Raw genomic sequence first — 16,158 nt, 5'->3', positions numbered from 1 at the left:
TGGTGACTATGAGCAGAGCTGACTGATGCAGGAGCTGGGAACTCAGTTTGGCAGCAAGCACTCTTACCTACTTAACTCTCTCTAGTACCTAATCTGTAAAATTTGATGGATTGCCTGCAGGCCTTTGTTTTTCATGAAGCTGGTATATGTGTTGTATGTGACACCAAGTAGGGGAAAGGAATTTAGTAATAAGTAGTAGGGATATTTTTGTGCCACTAGAGGGAGCTTAAACAACAAAGATGTAGAAAAACCAACCGGAAGCAGTGCAGGCGTTGTCTCATCCCTTAATCTGTTACCCCAATCAGTATTTCTAAGGTAAACTTGTGTTTTCAGGGCCAAATGTATTACTCAGATATAAAGTTAACACAAGGTTTAGTATTGAGTCACAACATTTACATCTGGAAAGAGTTTTCATTTTTCTGATACGGTTGAAGTCTAGGAAATGTTCTCCCACTCAACTACAATACCCTTTGGGAGACTGTTGTGATGAAAACACAAGTATCAGCATAACTTATTTTAAATATTTTGGTATAAAAGATTCAGATTCTAGGCCGGGTGGTGGTGGCCAGCCTGATCTACAAATCAAGTTCCAGGACAGCCAGAGCTCTTACACAGACAAACCTTGTCTTGAAAAAAACAAACAAAACAAAAATCCAAAACACCATTTAAAAAAAAAAAAATCAGATTCTAAGATTCAATGACTTGTCCATGAGTTCCTTGCTAAAAGGCTTCTTGAGGTGATACTGTGAGTTCCCCTTGAATACTCTCATTCCCTGTATTTAAAATACAAAGGAATATACCCTTGAATGTATGCTGATTTACAGAAAATAATGATGTAATGAGATATTCACTTTGTCCGTATCTGTGGCACTGACCATGCCCATTGGGAGTGGGGACAACAGCAGAAGTGACCTGGGGAAACTAGGTCTGGGGACGGATGGAGACACACGCATGCGCGCACACACACACCATTCTCTTGCTTACAGCACAGGGACAGAAGAGCATCTGGAGGCATCCTTGGGACCAGGAACCTGCTGGTGTTCATCTGTCTATGTTCTAAGTTATTTCTCCCTGAATGTACATCTATTCAGCCTACTTCTTTTTCCTGATTCTTACTAAACCACAATATAATGGTATGCTAGACTTCATCTTTGGATCTGTTTGTTTTGTTTTGAGACAGAGTCTCACTCTATAGCTCTGGCTGTCCTGGAATTCACTATGAGACCAGGCTGGCCTCCAACGAACTCACAAGAGATCTGCCTGCCTCTGGCTCCCAAACTGACAATGACTTTAAAAATGCATTTGAGGGGTGGGATGTGGCTCAATTTGTAGAGTGCGGTTTTAGAGTGTTTTTCTTACACGCACAAAACCCTGGATTCAATCCTTAGTGGCAAATAAACCAGGTATAATGGCACATGCCTGTAATCCCACCACAGAGGGAAGGCAAGAGGATCAGGAGTTCAAGTTACATAGTTAATTTGAGACAGCTTAGGATCTTTTTTTTTAATCTTGGTAGGCAGTGGTGGCACATGCCTTTAATCCCAGCACTCAGGAGGCAGAGACAGGTGATCTTGGTGATTCTGAGGCCAACCCGGTATACACAGTGGGTTCCAGGACAGCCAGGAAGGACTGTTACACAGAGAAACCCTATCTCAAACAAACAAACAAACAAGCCCAAAAATCTTAGTTTTGGCTTTCACCATGTAGTTGTGTGGATTTAGGAAACTTCTGTAAATGCATAGTATTTCTGTGGTATAGCCTACACAGTGAGTTAGTTCTGATGTTTAAGCTACTTCTGTTTTAGATATGATGACATTCCTCTACATGTCTCCCTTGTATGTTTATGTTAAAACCAGCTGGTTTGACACCTGTAAGTACAGCTGCTATCGTTACAGGACTGTGTACATTTCCAATTTTATTTTCAAGAACCTCCCAGTTTGTACTCTCCCTAGCAACATGCAAGAGCCTGCATATATCCATGTCTGTGACCACCACTAGTCAGACACTGGTTTGTAGCAAGCTGAGATACTAAAAAAAAAAAAAAAAAAAAATAATAATAATAATAATAATAATTTTAGAAATGCTACTATCTAGACCTGTATTTTCCTGTTTATTAATAAGATTAAACACCTTTTTCCTGTTTTTTTTAAAAGGATTTTATAGAAGCATTTTAAATTTACAGTACAATGGCAAAGACAGTTCAGAGAATTCTTATCACACCACACCTCGTCATTATACAGTTCTGTACTGACAATGTTCATTATAGCTAAAACTCCTGATTTTACTCAGAATGCCTTACCTAATAGCCTTCCTGTGTTCCAAAATCTCATCCAGAATACCTAATACATTACTTTTTATAATATTCCAGAAGTTTTTACATTTTTCCAGTACTTCCTATGCTTTGATATTTTTAGCTTTCACAATACTGGTATGCATGGTGTATACTGACTTTTGACTGAATCTTGTTTTTCTCATAGAGAGACTGGGATTAGATACTTTTGGCATTAAGTCCGGGGGGGGGGGGGGGATGCTATTTTCATCACATACTAAATAAAGATCTACTATGAATATGACTTATTTCGGTTCACATTAATCCAGTTCACCTGGCTACAACAGCATTTGCCAGATTTCTCCAACATTAAAATTTGTATATGACTTAAGCTATCCATCAAACCACTCTTTAATCATAGCAATGAACACATGTGCTACATGAACATGAACAACTGAAAAAGTCAGAGATTACATTTTTTTTTTCTTTTTTCAGAACTGTAATAAAGAACCATCAAGATGGCTCAAAGGACCAAGGTGCTTGCCACCAAGCCTGAAGACCTGACCTCAATTTCCAGGACCCACATGGTGAAAGAAGGAAGCCAATCCTCTACCACTGACCTCCAAATATCCTCCCAACAACAAAAAACAATGAATAAAAATACAATTTTAAATAAAGGTGTAATAAAAAAGAAAACACGCTTAACAAACAAAACCAAAAACATAAGATCATTCATCACATAAGTAAAAACCAGAGTTCCTGGGGACTAAAACAGTAGTCAACTGAAATTAATTCCAGTCTTGCTAAGCATTTTAAACTTATTTGGGGATAACTTCACACAGAAATCTTATCAGTCTGAATGCATTCTTCCTTTTTGTGTGACAGGTTTTCTTTCCTTTTCAAAAATATCTAATTAAAATGTTTATCTTAAAATACTGTTTGTATGGCTGTTCCTTAAAGTCTGTTTATGAGTCTTTATATGACCTGAGTCTTCTTGTATACATGCAGTTAGGAGAAGCTTTTTTTTTTTTTTTTTTTTTTTTTTTAATCACCTCTATGTTTTCTTTCCCGTTTCTTCCCCTTTTTGCAAACACCACTGCACTTATGTGAATATGCTACATAAATAGTTAAGGAAGATCTATTCCGTCCTTATCGCTCATTTTAAATAAAGAGTTACTGTGGTTATAGCAAATTGGTAGTTTAGTTACACGGACAATCTACTTCCCCAATAAGATATATTTAGTAACTTTTTAAAGGGCTGGAGAGATGGCTCAGCAGCCAAAAACAGTTGTTGCTCTTCCAGAGGACACAAATTAAATTCCTAGCACCTACATTAGGTGGCTCACAATCACCTATAACTCCAAATATCAAGGGACCCAATACCCTCTTTTCGGTTTCAAGGGTACCTGGACACATAATGCACAAACAGAGTTACATAAATTACAAGTACTTTTTTGTTGTTTGTTTTGTTTTTAGACAAGGTCTCACTACTGTAACCCTGCTTCCCTGGAGCTTGATATATCAAGAGATTAGCTTGCCCGTCTCTCCAGTGTTATGAACAAAGGCACGTAACATTTCAGGGCTCTGGGACAATGACTTTAAATTTCCTAAATGAAATTAAATTGCAGGTGCAAAAAGGAAAAAGAAATAGCTTATAACTGTATCTTTGTGTTATTTTCTACTTCAATTTTATCTGCATAGAGCCACTGATTCTTTTTTATGCCCTTTTATAATTTGTACATGACTATTTTGCTCAAACCCTTTCAGCTTTAGCCACTGGGATCTCTTTTCAACCAGCTCTAGTATGCCTTTGACATGGTCCCATCACTGTGTGGATGCTTGGACAAGATACTCCGGGCTCATTTGAGTACTTGCTGTCCTAGCCCCAAAACTGACTATTTCTCCTAAGAGTTCTGGTTCCTTTTATTGGAGAATTGTCTAGAAACCAACATCTAAACAAGAGGTATATACAATGCTATTGGAACTGTGACGCCCTTAAGATTATCTTGGCTTATAGAGCAATGAAATACACAAATAATCAAGGCATATACATATCTATAACTATTTCTTCATGAACATTAAAATAAACACACCCAAATACAGACACATATAACTAAAGAAAGTCAATTAAAGACAATAACCAGTATTAAGTATCTTACCTGAGCACCCACTAGCTGCAGTAATGCTGAGTTCACAGGAAGGAGCTCAATGTCTGTATTGATAGTGGTCTGGTCAAATGGGCAAGCCTTACGGTGGAGTTTATTCAGGCACATTTTGCAGACAGTATGGCCACAGCCCAAACTGATGGGCTTTCGAATTGTTTCGTCGAAAGTCTGAGTGCAAATTGGGCAGGAAAGGAAATCCGTCCATTGTGGAGCTTGTACAGGCATTGCTTCTGGAGTTGCAATTCACTAACACACACACACACACACACACACACACACACACACACACTCTCTCTCTCTCTCTCTCTCTCTCTCTCTCTCTCTCTCTAAAGCAAAGATTCCACTGGAATCAAAATCTTGGAAAAAAGTTTATCTTTTTTTTAAATATCTTCTGTAGATACAGTCAGCACATAGTGTGAAATATAACCTAGAAAAAATAGAAAGGAAAAAAAAAGATTAGAATAATCTGTTTCTTAATTTCAATCAAACTGTTGAAAAGAAATCATAAGTCTAATTTTGACTCTACAACCTTCCATATCATGACCTTTGAAGTTTATGGGAGGTTGGAATTAGGACCTCATTCTCTAAAGACAGACAGCATAAAACAAGTCTCTATATACAGAAGGAATGGCCTGCCTTTTGTCTCCCAAGTGCTGAGATTAAAGACTGTCACGATGCCTGACCCTCACAATCTTAGTTAAAAAAACTAATTCCATTTCTTGATCTACATGAATCTGTTGTAAGAACTCTCATGTATGTGCTTTTATGTAAGTTATGCATCCCTAGTACTGGAGAAGTCAAAGGTCATCCTCAACTTATAACAAAGTTGACTAAGTCTCACAAACAAAACAAAACAAACTTTAACCAAAATCCACTACTTTTAAATACTTTATCAAATATGGTGGGACTAATAAGAGAGACATATGAAATTCAAGTTTTTTTTTTTAAGTTTTGGACACTGCTAAAAGTTTTATATTCTGGTAGATTTTAACTATGACCTACATTTCATTGCTACATACTGTATTGCTAGAACAGGATGGTTAAAATGTCAAAAGAATTTTAAATCCTCAAATTTAAAGACCAGAAAATTACAATTAACTATATCCCAAACATAGTTAAATTTCCTCATGTATGTTTTTTGCTTAGAGATAAAAGCTAAACAGAAATATCTATATTTTTTAAATTTCATTTCATTTATTCATGGGAGAAGGGCACACACAATTGCATACATGTGGAAGTCAGAACACAACTGGTAGGAATCAGTTCTTTCATAGTGCATGGGTCCCAAGGATTAAACTATGGTTGTCAGTATTGGCAATAAGCCCTTTTGTCCTTTGAGCTAATTCACTGGTCCTGTTAGAAACGTTTAAAACTATAAAAAACCCAACCTAAAACCTTCCATATATATGTATTTTGCTTTGTTTTAAAGAGATTAAACTAGGTTCTTGCACATGCTAGACAAGCACCCCAACCAACCAGCTACAAATCTAGTCTTCCAAACATCTTAACTGTTACTTAATTTTACCAATAATTTTAGTTTTTTTGTTTTGTTTTAATTGGGAGGATAAGGGGATGGTAGTGGCCAAGGTCTTGCTATATGCCCAGGATGGCCTGGAATTCATCACATAGTAGGACTACCCTTGCCTGTTTCCTCAGTGCTAGGATTTATGGTGTTTTTATGGCAATGAGAAAAGTAACTAGTAAAATAACATTACACTATTAATGATTTGATAATGCCCAGTAGCATGCTTACAAAGATGGAAACAAATATTATCTCAGCTGTAATTAAATAGAAAAATTATTTACTGCATCCTATTTTTAAAGTAATTATAAGTAATTCACATTTTATTAGAAGTTTTCAATACTGTGAAGTGTGGTAGCTCAGAACTATAAGCTCAACTGCTGTGGAATAATCCTTCTGTACACTATGTGAATACATGTCACTATGATTGGTTTAATAAACAATCAGACTGGCCAATAGTTGAACAGGATAAAGTTAGGAAAGTCAAACTGAGATTAAGAAGGGTGAAGCTAGGGAGGTCACCAGTCAGACACACAAAATGAGATAGAGGTAAAAGCCATGAGCCTCAAGGCAGCACATAGATTAATAGAAATGGGATAAGTTATAGGAACTAGTTAGTAACAAGCCTGAGGTATTGGCCAAGCACCTACAATTTATATTAAGTCTCTGAATCAGTTATTTGGGGAAGTGGCTGCAGGTTATTTGGGAGCAGGTGGTCAGGCAGCAAAACTCCACCTATATACCAACACTTAGGAGTCTAAAAGGGGTACTGTTCAAACTTTGAGACCACTGCAAAGTACATGGTGAGTTCTAGGTAAAATGGGCTGTAGTGTGAGACTCTGTCTCAATAAAAAAAAAAAAAAAAAAAAAAAAAAAGAGATAACTCAACCTCAAACACAAGCTCAATGTTGATGAGAGAAAAAGTTTCTATTACTAGGTATGCTAAAAAAATACCTTATCCATGCATCCAACAAATGTTTACAAACACTATTGTGTACCAGACTTTGAATTAATTGTGGGAGGCATAACAAAACATCACAATCATAACATGTGCCTTCATGTAGTCATCAGCCTACCGAAATACAAAACTGTGTTTTATAAAATATGCTGCTAGATGACTAAGATGAGATCTCCTGGGGAAACTGGGAGTGGGGCGAATAAAGGGAAGGGGCTAGTCGAGTTGTGGGACGGATGGAGAGGGAAAGCAATGAAAGACATATTTTGATGGAGAGAGGAATCCACAACAATGACCCCAGCTAAGACTCCTAGCAATAGTAGAGAGGGTGCTTGGACTGGGCTTCTCCTTTAATCTGATTGCTGACTACCCTAATTTCATCATCCAGTGACTGACGAAAGCAGATGTAGAGATCCACAGCCAAGTACTGGGACAGTCCAGTGGAAGAGAGGGAAGAAGGATTATATGAGCAAGGGGGTCAGGATCACGAAGGGGGAAATAAACAGAAAAGGGGAAGCCTGCACGTGACCGAACTAGGCCCTCTGCATGTGTGTGACAGCTGTGTGGCTTGGTCTGTTTGTGGGGCCCCTGGCAGTAGAACCAGGATCTATCTCTGGTGCTTGAGCTAGCTTTTTGGAGCCCATTTCCTATGATGAAATGCCTTGTTCAACCTTGATGCTGGGGGGGGGGAGGGGCTTGGCCCTGCTTCAACTTGATTTGCCAGTCTTTGTTGACCTCCTATGAAAGTCCCTTCTGAGGAGTGGACTTGGGGATGAAGAGGGGGGGGGGGATAGGAGGAGAAGAGGGAGAACAAAAGGAATAGAAAATTTAAAATGAAGAAAATATTTAATAGCTTACTAGACTATTAACAAATCATTTTTTTTTTCTTTTGAGACAAGGTGTGTAGTCTGGAATGACTCATTATGTGATTGGCCTCTAGCTAACAGTGATGATTTCATATGCCTCTGCTTCCCACATGTCTTGACTGCAGATGTTCCACACCTGTCTCATTTTTTTTTTAAATTTTATAAACACTACTTAAAACAAATCTTGCAAACAAAAAACCCATCACGCTGTAACCAGATCCACATTTTATACCTTTTCTAAAGTCAGTTACTTGCATGTGTTCAGATGGCTCTCATGATACACAAACGTGTATCATGACACTGCCTACATTTTAACTTCTATAACATATTATACTTTATAAATAAAAGTCACCTATAAATAATGAGTACCTAACACAGAACTGTTACTATTTGAGATATCATGTGGATGTTAAAAAACAGAACTATTACAGGGTCAAATGCTACAATGAAAAGTGTTTATAGCATGCTCCAAGATAAAAGAACTAGAAGTGTTGAGAAGATGAGATATTCAAGCCAAGACCTGGGTATTAGAAAATGGTGGGGAGTGAGGTGGCTCAGCAAGTAAAGGTGCTACCCACAAGGTTTGACAACCTGACTTTATAATCTCCAGGACACATAGGGTGGGAGGAGATAACTCCTTAAAGTTGTCTTGTCCTCCACACATAAACCATGGTACTCAAGCACTCACACATTCACACAAATAAATAAATAATGCTTTTAAATAAAAATCTTTGGCTGGCGTGACTCTGACAGGAGAGGATCTGGTTGAATTTCCTGGTGTTCATCTGTCTAGGTTGTAAGTTATTTCTCCCTGAATAAACATCTATTCAGCCTTAAAAAAAAAAAAAAAAAAAAAAAAAAAAAAAAAAATCTTTGCTAAAGTTCATTAAATAAAGTATCATCTATATTACCTTGTCTAAGAATCAGACCATGCAGATATTCTATACAAGATCAGTTCATTTTTATTATTTATGCAGCCATATGCTAAATTGTACTAAATGTTTCACATAGGGCAAATGTATAAAAAATAAATAAATTATATATATATATATATACATATATATATATATATATATTACTGTCATCCCACTTGACTTTAAAAAAAAAAAAAAGAAATTTAGGAAGGCTGCAGAAGGTTTTTAAAAAAAGGTTCAGGCAAACAAACAAAAAGCCGGGTGGTGGTGGCACATGACTTTAATGCCAACACTTGGGAAGCAGAGACAGGTGGATCTCAATGAGTTCACAGCCAGCCTGGTCTACAGAGTGAGTTCTAGGACAGAGCCTAAAGCTACACAGAGAAATCCTGTCTCGAAAAAAAACAGGGGGGGGGGGAAAGAGGGGGAGATTAATCAAGACTATCTAATTCAAACCCCAAACTCCTGCCCCCTTATTCCTATCAGTACAGACACTTGCAACTCAAAAGCTACATAGCAGATAAAGCTGGATATTCACTGCCCCAAATCTGCATTCCAATAGCTATTAACCTCATTACCATTCTGTGCTAACAAATCTAACTATCTGGCCTACACTCTAAAAGACAGGAAATAAGTAACATTTCTAATCTTCCCTCCCTTCCCATGATGTAATTCAGGCTGGTCTTGAAGTAACACTTCTGACAGTCTCAACCATTTTTTACATATGTACTGGGGATAGAACCTAGGGCTTGTGCATGCTAATGCTGGTCAAGTGTGTAACCAATGATCTATACTGCCATCCTTCAACACTCTTATAAAATATTTCGGTGGTAGTGGCATACACCTTTGATCCCAGCACTTGAGAGGCAGAGGCAGGTGGATCTCTGTGAGTTCAACACCAGCATGGTCTACAAAGTGAGTTCCAGGACAGTAAGGACTATGAGACAAAGAAACCCTGCCATAAAAATAAATAAATGACAAAATCCCAAGTAATATTAGAATCAAAATGTTTTAAAATGTTCACAGTAAAATGATCTTCCTCTAACCCTATCACTCATCTCTCCAACTCTATTTTCACTCTAAATCCATAAACATAACACCATTACTCCCCATTGTTTCTTCATGCATGTAAATACACAATATTAATTGTAAAGAAATTATTTTATATATTATTTCCAATTCTTCTGTCTCTTAATTAAGTCAGGTTTTTTTCTTAAAAAGTATAGTTAGAATAAATGATTATTGGTAGTCTTAAAGAAGACATTTATATCCGCTCCTCCAGGCTCAGAGCCTGAGGATGGAGGAGAGCTGTGAGGTGCTATCTTGTAGACAAGGCACAGCTACTGCACACACGACCTCACAGCAGCTATGGTTACCTGTACAAGAACAAACAAATCAACAATTCAGCATGGAGAGGAGAGGGCTCATGAGCCTACATCACTATTGGCTAGTGCAACTGATGACTTCGAAGAGAGGGGAATCATTTTTCTTTGCAAATGTGGCTGCTGTTAGGTTGTCCATGCCCCTGTGAATGGTCCCACTAATGTATAGGCAAGGAGGCACTAATAGGATTTGGGTTATTTCATAAAAAGAAAGGAAATAAAGCAGAACATATAGAAGGGGAATGTGTCGGGGGTAGTAGGTAAAGTAGAAGGAAGTGTTGGGAATGGATAGGATGGAAATACATTGTATAAATAAAGTTGTCAAAAAATGATTTTTGTTTTTTTGTTTTGTTTTTCTTTTTTTGAGACAGGGTTTCTCTGTGTAACTTTGGAGGCTGTCCTGGAACTCGCAGAGATCCACCTGCCTCTGCCTCCTGAGTGCTGGAATTAAAGGCACATGCCACCGACGCCCAGCCAAAAAATGATTTTAAAGATACCCTTTTAAAAATTATAGTTAGACATCTTCCTTCCAAGTAAAAATGAAACATTTGAGCTTCGCATGGTTAACATCATTAATCTCAGCACTGGAGAAGTAGGCAGATCTCTCTTAAGTTTGAGGTCAGCTAGGACTGCATAAAGAAGTTTGTTGTTGTTGTTTTAAAGAAGCATATTTATTTGGATTCTAGTTCTTTGCTAAATCAAGTGCTAAGGATTACAGTGGCAAGCAAAGTCACAAGTCTACATGCATGTCTCCTGTTACATATATAAACAACAATCACAAAGTTAAACTGATGGTTGTAAATTGTACACATCTATGAATGGGTGGTACAGGAAGATAAAAGCACATATATAATATGAAACTGTGTCAAATTTGGACAGAGATGTGTGGGATGCTGTGTACTACTGTAATAAAAGTTAAAAGATAAGGTACAACTAATACTCTAGATAAAAGAAAAGGCATAACTACAATTTTCTGAGACTAAATAGATGAGAAAATAAATGAAAGACCAAAATAAAATAAAAGTAAAACCAAAGTAAAGAGCCTAAATGATGATGCAAGAGTGAGTGAGATGGTTCAGTGAGTACTGGCAGTGGCCACCCAGATTTGAGAGCCTGAGTTTGATCCTGGGAACCCACATGTGGTAGGAGGGATTTCTACAAGTTGTTCTCTCACCTTCACATGGGCATCATGGCACACACTCTACATGCAAAAACAACATGGGGCTGCAGAGAGACTGAGAGCACTTGCTGTTCTTCCAAAGGACCTGCACCCACACGATGGCTCACACCAGGTCCAGGGAATCCAATGTCCTCTTCTGGTCCCTACCAGCAGAGACACAGACACAGACACAGACACACACACTGACACACACACACACACACACACACACACACACACACACACACAGTACACATCATAGGCAAAACACCCACACACATAAAAATAATTTTTCTTAATTTAAAGAGTGGTCACACAAAAGAATTAGCAAAGAGAAAACAACATAAGACCTTCTAACTCACTATTGTGTGTGTTCATTCAGTGAGAGGTGGAATTTCATGCATCTACTGCCACCGCAAACTGATTTTTGACAAAGGTGCTAAAAATATAATCGGAGAAAGGACAGTCTCTTCAATAAAATAGTGCTGAGAAAATTAGATGTCCACCTGAAGAATGGAAATAGATCCCTCTCTCACCAGTTGTAGGAACCAAATACAAATGTATTGTGGACTTACATGAGATCTGAAACTGCTAAGAGAGCAGAGGAAACTTCAGAATGCTTCAATAGGCTGGGTTTTTGTTGTTGTTTAAGGATACCCTAAAAAAAGCTCAGGAAGCAAAGGTAGAAATAGAATTAAAAAGCTTTGAAGGTGTGCCTGGAGAGACAGCTCAGTAGTTAAGAAAACTTGCTGCTCTTCCAGAGGACCTAAGTTTGAGTCTTAGTATCCAAGCAGGCCGGTTCACAACTTTTAACTCCACTTTCAGGGGCCTGACACCCTCTTCTGGCCTCTGTGGGCAGCTCACATACATGCTCATACACATACACATATACACATAAATTGGAGACAGAGGATAGATGGTGCTTGTTGGTCACCAGCCTAATCCAGGCTTAAAAAGAGATCTTATCTCAAAGGAATTAGGCAGCAAGTAATAGAGCAGATAGCTACCTTTGAGGTCCTCCTGTGCCTCAAAGCTCAAATGCACATAAACCATATTCATTCTTTTATCTCTCCCTAATTAAATTAAAAATTAATTTTTTAAAAAACCTATAAGTCCCCAGCACTCAGGAAGCAGAGGCAGGAGGATGGATTTCTGTGAGTTTGAGACCAGCCTGGTCTATAAGAGCTAATTCCAGGACAGCCTCCAAAACCACAGAGAAACCCTGTCTCAAAAAAACCAAAAGAAAACTATAAGTCACCCTTAGATATTCTATCACAAGAATGATAAACTGCAAAGATTTTTTTGACACTCAAAAGTTTGAATTAATTGTAGAAAATGATCCAAGAATTCCCACTTTCTCATTCTTTAAGCTTCTTTCTCCAGCCTCATTTTCTTTTCAAATATTCAAAGCTTACCAAATATGGTTGTTCACATCATCTTTAACATATATATGGTAAACACACATACACCAAACACATTCTTCTACTTGGGCTAAGAGTAAACACATGAAATAAAATTATTAAAATACCAACATCTTGATTCTTAGACATAGGAATGACTTATCTCCTAGGTGGCCCAAGATTCCATCATGTTACTCAGAACAATATATAGTTTAACTTATTTCTGGAATTATCATTTAATATTTAATATGTTTTGAATCACTGTTAATTTGTACTGTATATGCTACCTGTTTGCTACTTAATAGCCACCTTGGTTGTCAGATCCCTGATTCAAAGAAAGAGAAAATTTAAAACTGATCAAATACCTGCTTAAACTAGTTCTCCTGAGGCACCATTATAGCTATTTATAAACTATTGTTTGGGCAAGGGGATGACATGGGGTCTGATTATAGAGCCCTTGCTGGCCTGGAACTCATTACATACCTATTTGTGTTGAACAACTTCTCAATAAATGGCCTAAAGTACAAAATCAACAATGCAAAGGTGGGATCAAGGCATGAACCACATAAGACAGACCATGTATTATGCTCTATGCATAGAGTAGCATCACCTATGATTTAAGGCATCTGCTGGGGTCTTGAAAAGTATCCCAAGAAGATAAGGGGATTCCAATGAAATGCTATCAATGCTGTAATACAGTTTATTGCCCAATTCAAACTTTTAAAAGGCTACATATAGAGAGGCACTTAAAGTAAATGGCAGGACTACAATTCAGAGAAGCCAAACTCCTAAACTCCTAAGCTGCTACTTTTAAACTTGTAATTTGTGTTAAGTTACAGATGTAAGTTAACAGTGATTAACATTAGGAAAAAAATTTTAAATCACAGGAAATCTAAAGCCAGATTAACTGTGACAGCTGCACAACTCTCATTCATATACATACATACATACATACATACATACATATATATATATATATGTACACACACACACACACACACACACACTTTTTTTCCAGTCTTTCAAGACAGGGTTCCTCTGTATTGTTTTGGGACCTGCCCTGAAACTAGTTTTATAGACCAGACTGCCCTCAAACTCAGAGATCCGCCTGCCTCTGCCTCCCAGGTGCTGGGATTAAAGTGAATTCTACACTTAAGTGAACTTTATTTTCTATAAACTTATTCATCAGTAAACCTGCAAAACATTAAAGGATTTTTTTATAGCTTTGTTTTGCAAGTCTGTATTTCTAAAATGTCCACTGGTCAGATTTTTCTATAAGCAGAGCAATAGCCCTACTGAACAGCTACATTACACTACTGTGAAAAGGTTAAATGTTGCAACCATATTACCATCTCATACCTTAAAATTACAGGTTAATTTTATATGACTCTGGTTTAGAAAAAAGCTAAAATTCATAATTACCTGTTGTAAGCAACTTCTTTTCCTGACATAAGTATACATGTTTATAGATGATAAACATTTGAGGGTGGGTAGCATTTTCAGCTAATTAACTATTGAATTAGGAATAACAGGTTTTAGTTTAGGTTTAGGCTGCCTAAGAAAACTATTAAAAACACAAACTTATTTTTTTTTTTTAAAGATTTATTTATTATGTATGTAGTGTGTTCTGTCTGTATTTATCCATTCAGGCCAGAAGAGGGCACCAGATCCTATTACAGATGGTTGTAAGCCATCATGTGGTTGCAGGGAATTGAACTCAGGACCTCTGGAATAACAGCTGGTGTTCTTAACCACTGAGCCTTCTCTCCAGCCCCCCCACAAACTTATTTTTGTAAAGAAAAAAAATCATAGATCACTTCTCATCCTATCCCACATGGCAACTGTTGTGGTTTGAAAGAAAAAAGCCCCCAAAGCAAGTGGCAATATTAAGAGGTATGGTCTTGGAATAGGTGTGGCCTTGTTGGAGTAATCATGTCACTGTGGAGGCAGGCTTTGAGGTCTCATATATGCTCAAGACACCAAGCAGAGTCTCAGACCACTTCCTGTTGCTTGTAAGATGTAGGACTCTCATCTACTTCTCCAGCACCATGTCTACCTGCATACCACCATGTCCCTCTATGATGATAATGGACTGAACTCTGAACTGTAAGAAAGCCACCCCAATTAAACGTTTCCTTTATAAGAGTTGCCATGGTCATGGTGTCTTTTCACAGCAATAGGAACCCTAAGACAACAACTTCTTAAGAATCATTACTCTTAGCTGAGTGGTGGTGGCACACACCTTTAATCCCAGCACTCAGGAGACAGAAGCAGGCAGATCTCTGTGAGTTCCAAGGCCAGCCTGGTCAATAGAGCAAGTTCCAGGACAGAGCTACACAGAGAAACCCTGTCTTGAAAAGCAAAACAAACAAACAAACAAAAAAAAAATCTTTCTTGACCTTAACCTAATTTGCCACTTCTCTGGAACATTTCTATAGCAACAAGCTTGAAGGGACCACATCAAAGAAGAGAAAATGTGTAACTGTCCTGAAAACTGAAGCTAAGTAATAAACAACCCAAAGAAAAATAAAAGCTTATATTACACTTAAGTATTGTAATTCCAATAGAGCATCAGGAACTCACAGAAAAAAATATAGTCTAGGATTTGAAGATTAGAAGTTTCTAGTAATGATACCCTTTTGAGGAAAGACACAATTTTGATTCTAAAAATATCTCCTTATAAAACATATGGATTGAATTCTAACCATACAGCACAAATATACACTAGATATAATTTCATATGCTAATGTTTCTATAAATGTACAACTCCCAAAACATATATGAAGTGAAAAGATTAGAGGGTAAGAAGCCTGAAAACTTTGTCAGCCCCCTTAGGGGAAAAAGCTAACAGGGAAGATTCAAGTAGGTTTTTGTTTTTTGAGACAGGGTCTCTACATGTGCCTGGGTTAGCCTGGAACTCACTAAGGCAGTGATTTTCTGTGGGTTGCAACCCCTTTGGGGTGGAAAGCCTCTTTCACGGGGGTCACATATCAGATGTTTACATTACAATTTCATAACACTACCAAACTTAGAGTTACGAAGTAGCAACAAAAATGATTCTATAGTTGGAGTTACCACAACATAGGAAACTATATTGAACAGCCTTATGCAGTTGAGAACCATTGTCCTAAGTAAACAGGCTGGCCTTGAACCAGGGATCTTCTTGCCTCTGCTTCCAGTTAGCTAACTGGCTTAGTTTTACTGTTTTCAGAGGCAAAGAATCACTTTTAGTTTCAACCTAGCACCAAAACGTAGCAAGAAAAGCAGTGACAAAAGATAAAAACCACTCCTGAGGAAGGTACCTGACAAGAGACTAAAGCACAGTACTCACAAAAGTGTTCACAGCAGCCTCTAACTTTATGTCTTCTAGATTCAAGTCATAATACATTATGTGAACACTGAAGAGGAAAACAGCAGTCACTAAGGAAGTGAAGGAACAAAGCAGCCAGACACAAACCATCATCTTACAAGGAACTTTAACTTAGTAGCAAGAACAATTTACAGATCATGTCACAATTACAAAAGT

The 16,158-nt window shown here is 37.6% G+C and overlaps 1 protein-coding gene across 1 annotated transcript in view; it reads right to left on the bottom strand.

Annotated features, from left to right (window-relative positions):
• Rc3h1 (ring finger and CCCH-type domains 1) overlaps nt 1-16,158 on the bottom strand; it is a 78,306-nt gene that overhangs the window by 49,057 nt on the left and 13,091 nt on the right. Inside the window, exon 2 of the mRNA XM_051186073.1 lies at nt 4,429-4,861. Coding sequence (XP_051042030.1) covers nt 4,429-4,659 — 231 coding nt within the window. The 5' untranslated portion in view covers nt 4,660-4,861. The remainder of the gene's footprint in view (nt 1-4,428; nt 4,862-16,158) is intronic.

The sequence above is a fragment of the Phodopus roborovskii genome, unplaced genomic scaffold (assembly GCF_943737965.1).
Source record: "Phodopus roborovskii unplaced genomic scaffold, PHOROB, whole genome shotgun sequence".
NCBI classification, from domain to species: domain Eukaryota; kingdom Metazoa; phylum Chordata; class Mammalia; order Rodentia; family Cricetidae; genus Phodopus; species Phodopus roborovskii.
This window is presented reverse-complemented; position numbering and strand designations above follow the sequence as displayed.